The following is a 4,758-nucleotide window of genomic DNA, read 5'->3' on the forward strand; positions in this document are numbered from 1 at the left end:
CATGCACTTGCTTGCTGTGGCAGAGCACCTTTGGTGTCTGCCACTTTAAGAGCATGCAGAGGCAACCGGCAGGTGCAGCCCCAGCTCTGATGAGTGTCCATTTTAACATTCTAGCCAGCAGGGCTGGAGGCAGCAGTCTGTCGCCTGGCACCAAGGAAACAACATCTCCTGGTGGAGTTGCTGCTCCGGTAACAGTAGGAGGAAAGGGCAGGAGCTTAGGGGGATGGCTAGGAGGCTCCTGGTCCTGGGCATGACCTAAAACTGCACCCTGCCAGGGAAGGGTGGCCTGGTGGGGCTCCTAGTGGCATGGGATCCCCCAGGAAATGGCAGGCCAGTTACATCCCGGGTGAAATGTGAGGAGAGGCTCCTTAGCCCCAAACCCAACTTCAGGTGTGTTATTTATCATCAGTGGCAGGAGAGGGCCAGGCACACCCTGTTGTGGTATCTGAGCCCATGTAGGGTGCAAGACCCTGAACAGTGGAGAATGGCGCCAGGCACAGCTGCAGCCACCTGAGCCTGTGTGGGGTATAGGACCCTGGAGGGTGAGTGGCATCTGAGCCTGTAGGGGTGTTTGACCCCAGACCCAAGCTTAGGGTGCAGAGTATGTGCCTCATTGGAGGCAGGGGTGTGGAGTGGGGTGCAGAGGGGCACGTAATGGCCTGTACCAGAGTGGTAGTTGGGGGGCCCTAGAGAGAGGGGTAGGAGTGAGGCCCTGAAAACATGGGGCCTGAGATGAGGCCCTGTGAGGAAGGGGTGTGAAGTGGGCCCTGGTGAGCAAGGGGCTTGAGGGTGGGTCCTGCTAACATGGGGGCTGAGTTAAGTCCAGGTAAGTCTTCAGGTGCCTGAGGCCACATGTGGGCCAGAGGACAATTTGGGTGGGGCACCTGAGGAAGAGCCACAAATAAACAACGGGGTGAGTCAGGAGCCCCTGACTGAGAGCAGCTGGGTGAGTGACCCGGCGAGAGACCAGAGGCACGCTGTCCTGTGCTCGCTCAGATGAGGGCTGTGGGAGAAGCTCAAGAGGCTGCACATTTGCTGGCCGGGGGGTGCAGGGAAACAAGCCCAAGGACCCTCCAGGTGAGGGCATGATGGGCAATAAAAGAGAGATCATGTAAGCGGTGGTGGAGTGAGAGAGGCCTCAGTGAGAGGGAGGCAGTATGAGTGTGGCCCATATAGGGCAGAACTTGAGAGGCCTAACACTGTGCTGGCCAGAGCAGAGCACAGCTGTTAGGAACATCTGCGAGGCTTGGGATGCATACAGGGATGGTTGGAGCTGCATACATAGGCCCAGGAGAACAGGTCATGCAAAGGGAAGCCTCCTGCTTAATTAAGACCCCAATTATTTAGCAACAAAATGAGGCAGGAGGCATGCCCAGAGGCAGGTGCGAGACTAGCACTATAGCTGGTTGGGATGTTCCCACCTCGCCACTCTTGTCTTTACCACAAATGAACCTATTTAAAACAGGTGCAAGCTTGTTTTTATATACTGAAAAAAATCCCTTCCAGAAATTGCACACTTTCCAAGTTTTAGGTATCCAAAATGTTAAAATAGAGTTTGTTTTTATTTATAACAACTGCTTTACATAGGGCTTCTGTTTTGTTTTGAAAATACATAATATGTCTGGTATTCCATCTGTTTGAGATGCCTTTAACAAACATTTCCAAATCTATCTTTTCATAATGTCATTCTCACCTTAACAAAGATTTGCAGAGTTGTGTGACTCAGTTAATCATTCCAAGCAATTTACAATTCAGTGCTCAAACTCTTGGCAAATTCATTTCTTCCTTAGGCAGTTATCCCTATTCTTAAATTATTCTATTGCAAACCAGGAAAGTACCAAATTAATTTTACTGTTAACTCATAAAACTCAAAGAACGTAGATGTGCTGCTCTAGATTTTTAAAAATGTTTTACAAAAAAAGTCACCAAGTGATTTTTTTTTAAATGTCCATCTCTCCCCCCACCCACCCCAAACTTTAAAAATAACTGCTTACTTAGCTCTAGCTCTTATCAGTCTGTTGGATTTGGGACTCTAATATTTTCATGCATTTAGAATCTGTTCTCACTTGATCTTAAATATCTGGTCAGTTCCTATTTTTTGCTTAAATCTGGCTGAAAAGACCATAAACTAAGACTGTTAACCTGGTTTTGAGTCTAACAAAAGATCTGAAAATGTTCTCACAAAGGGGTCATAAGAGAAACTTGGAGGCAAGATATATCCTGACAGCATCCTGTCTCCCCAGCTCCCATTTTGGAAACAAAAAGCATAGAATTATGTGATTTTTGGGAGGGGGTGGCTCCAAGCTTGGGTGCCTGGTACAGATGTACCTCCATTTCCACCACCCCCTGCCACACACAGTTGCACTGTACTGTCTTTAAAAATTTTACAAGGGTCTGAAGCTTATGGAGCCTACTATATTTAAAGAAAAGTGTGGGCTTCATAATGTTCATTACCATGGGGTTTGAAGGTCATTATGTATACGTGATTACATATCCTACTAATAGATCTAATCCTCCTTGTCTTTTGTTAAGCAGAACTTAATATTGAATTTTGAAATGGTGATGTTGACTACAGATCTGTCTAAATTAAAATTTGAGGTTCAAATGCATTCAGAATTGTATGTGTATTTGGCCATTTGAATCAATTTCTTATTGTAAATATCACTTATTAGCAGTTTTATAAAGCATGACTGTGAGAAACACCCACTGGGTAATACTATATGAGACACTTACTGTGCATTAGCCTAATAACACTGCAGAGTAGCGTGGCAGTTAAAACCTATGTCAGTAGCCTACTGTGCAGTGTTATTAGGTTAATGTGCAAAAAAGTCATGAAAAAAACCATGCACTGGTGCTACTGCGCAGTAAATCTAGTTACTTCACATTTAGTTAGTACTTCATTAAGCAAGTACTAAACTAAATGATCAGTATCTAAGGCACATTAATGAAGGTGTAGACATGCCCAGTAGGGCTGTGCAAAACTTTGGTTGCTGATTTGATTTGGCCCAATTCGGTGGCCAGATTCCCCAAATCCGAATTGAATCAGGAGACCCTTTAATCCCACCCAATGGAAGGGAGGGGCCATCACCAGGGAGGACCATACCTCCATTGCTCAGGATTGTAGGGGGACTTTTAGGAAGGCCAAGGCAGAGATGGAACTGAGACTAGCGACCCAGATCAAGGATAACAAGAAATCCTTCTTTAAATGTACAGGGGGGAAAAAGTAGATTCCGGGTAATGTGGGGAGTAGTATATAGGGTACACATCTTGTCAAACTGACAAGCCCTGCCCACTGACAGATGCCCTGCCCCTGGCCCTGCCCCTGGCCCCATCCTAGCTCCACCCCAACCCCCCCTAGACACGCCCCCTGCCCGCCATCTTGGCTGGCATCTTTGGCCGCCATCTTACGGTCGGAAGTCCTCCCCCTAACCCCTGACCTTTGCCACCAGAAACTTCACCCCTGAACCCTCCTGGCAGCTGTGTTGGTGGCCATCTTGGCCACCATGTTGCATCCCAGAACACCCTGCTCCCATCACATGGCCTGTGACCTCACCAGGCCCAGCTGCCTGGGACCCATGTTGGTGGCCATCTTGACCGCCATGTTCCATCCCAGAACACCCTTTTCCCATCACATGGCCTATGACATCAGAAGAGTCACTCCTTAACCGGGAAACTCCTCCACCCCATAATGCCGCTGAGCCAATAGGGGGGCAAGTATAGGGGTGGGGGGTGGGACCTAGGCTGGCAGTCCCTGGCCTGTCTCTTGTCTAAATCCTGTTGGGAAAACCCTCCAAACTAGGCCGCATGTTTTCTGAGACCACGCTAATACAGACAGAAACAAATATGGATTCTTACACTTTGGAAGCCTCAGGCACTGTTCAGACCTCTCTCAACAGCACTATGGGTGAGATCTCAGTGATTGAGACAGATTCCCGGACTCCCAAAACAGATCCGGGGACCGTGGCATACCCTCAACAGACCGCATCAGAGCCACAGGCAGAGAGCCTGGGAGTGGCAGACAACCTCAACCCCAAAGACTCTGCTGAGGTAACTAGCCTAGAATTATTTTGGAGGGGGGGCGGCTTTCTACAGTAATGGGGGGGGCCTGTGTTAACTCTTTTGTCTCTTCACAGGGAGCAAGTATGAATTCTTACACCACACCAGTAAGACACTTTGTTCCTGCTTTACCACAAAGACCAGATAAATGTCTGCCAAGAAAATGCTACTGTAGCGACAGTTCTGAAGAGGGGGAGATTAAGGAGAGTAGCCGCCTAAGCCAAGAGTTTCCTGAGATGTTTGGTGGCCAAGGGCCCAGAGTAGATGCTGATGATTCTGGAGAAGAGGGGTGTCTCATTTTGGATGCTGAGGGAGAAGAAGATGTCTCTGGGGGGGCAGAGCCACTGGTGAGTGTTTTGAACTTGGAGAGGAGCTGGTGTGTGTGTGTGTGTGTGTGTGTAAATCTTATGTGGATAAAACCCACAAATGTAAGGAGAGGCAATGCAAACAGTGCTACGGGCAGATCAAGGATGTAGACAAGCACCAGTGCTTTATGCCCCAGATTACTAAACCTGAAATAGGGGAGGGTTACATTTTTTATGATTTTGAATGCATGCAGGAGACTGGGATTCACATACCAAATTACATTTTTGCAATGGTGTTAGCTCTAGAAAACCCTTGGGAGGGTAGGACCCAAGAGACAGAGCAGACTTGGGAATTTAAGGGCGAAGATTGCCTCTCAGACTTTATTAAGGTCTTTAT

At 47.9% G+C, this 4,758-nt stretch overlaps 1 protein-coding gene across 1 annotated transcript; it reads left to right on the forward strand.

The window, feature by feature from the left end:
* The first annotated feature begins 3,223 nt into the window (after positions 1-3,223).
* Positions 3,224-4,631, forward strand: LOC112548127. The gene is made up of 2 exons (XM_025192611.1): positions 3,224-4,047; positions 4,134-4,631. Exons 1-2 carry the CDS (start codon positions 3,805-3,807, stop codon positions 4,530-4,532), a joined length of 642 nt encoding a protein of 213 aa, XP_025048396.1. The 5' UTR covers positions 3,224-3,804; the 3' UTR covers positions 4,533-4,631.
* The last annotated feature ends 127 nt before the right edge of the window (positions 4,632-4,758 follow it).

This window comes from Alligator sinensis, unplaced genomic scaffold, assembly GCF_000455745.1.
Source record: "Alligator sinensis unplaced genomic scaffold, ASM45574v1 scaffold440_1, whole genome shotgun sequence".
NCBI lineage: Eukaryota > Metazoa > Chordata > Crocodylia > Alligatoridae > Alligator > Alligator sinensis.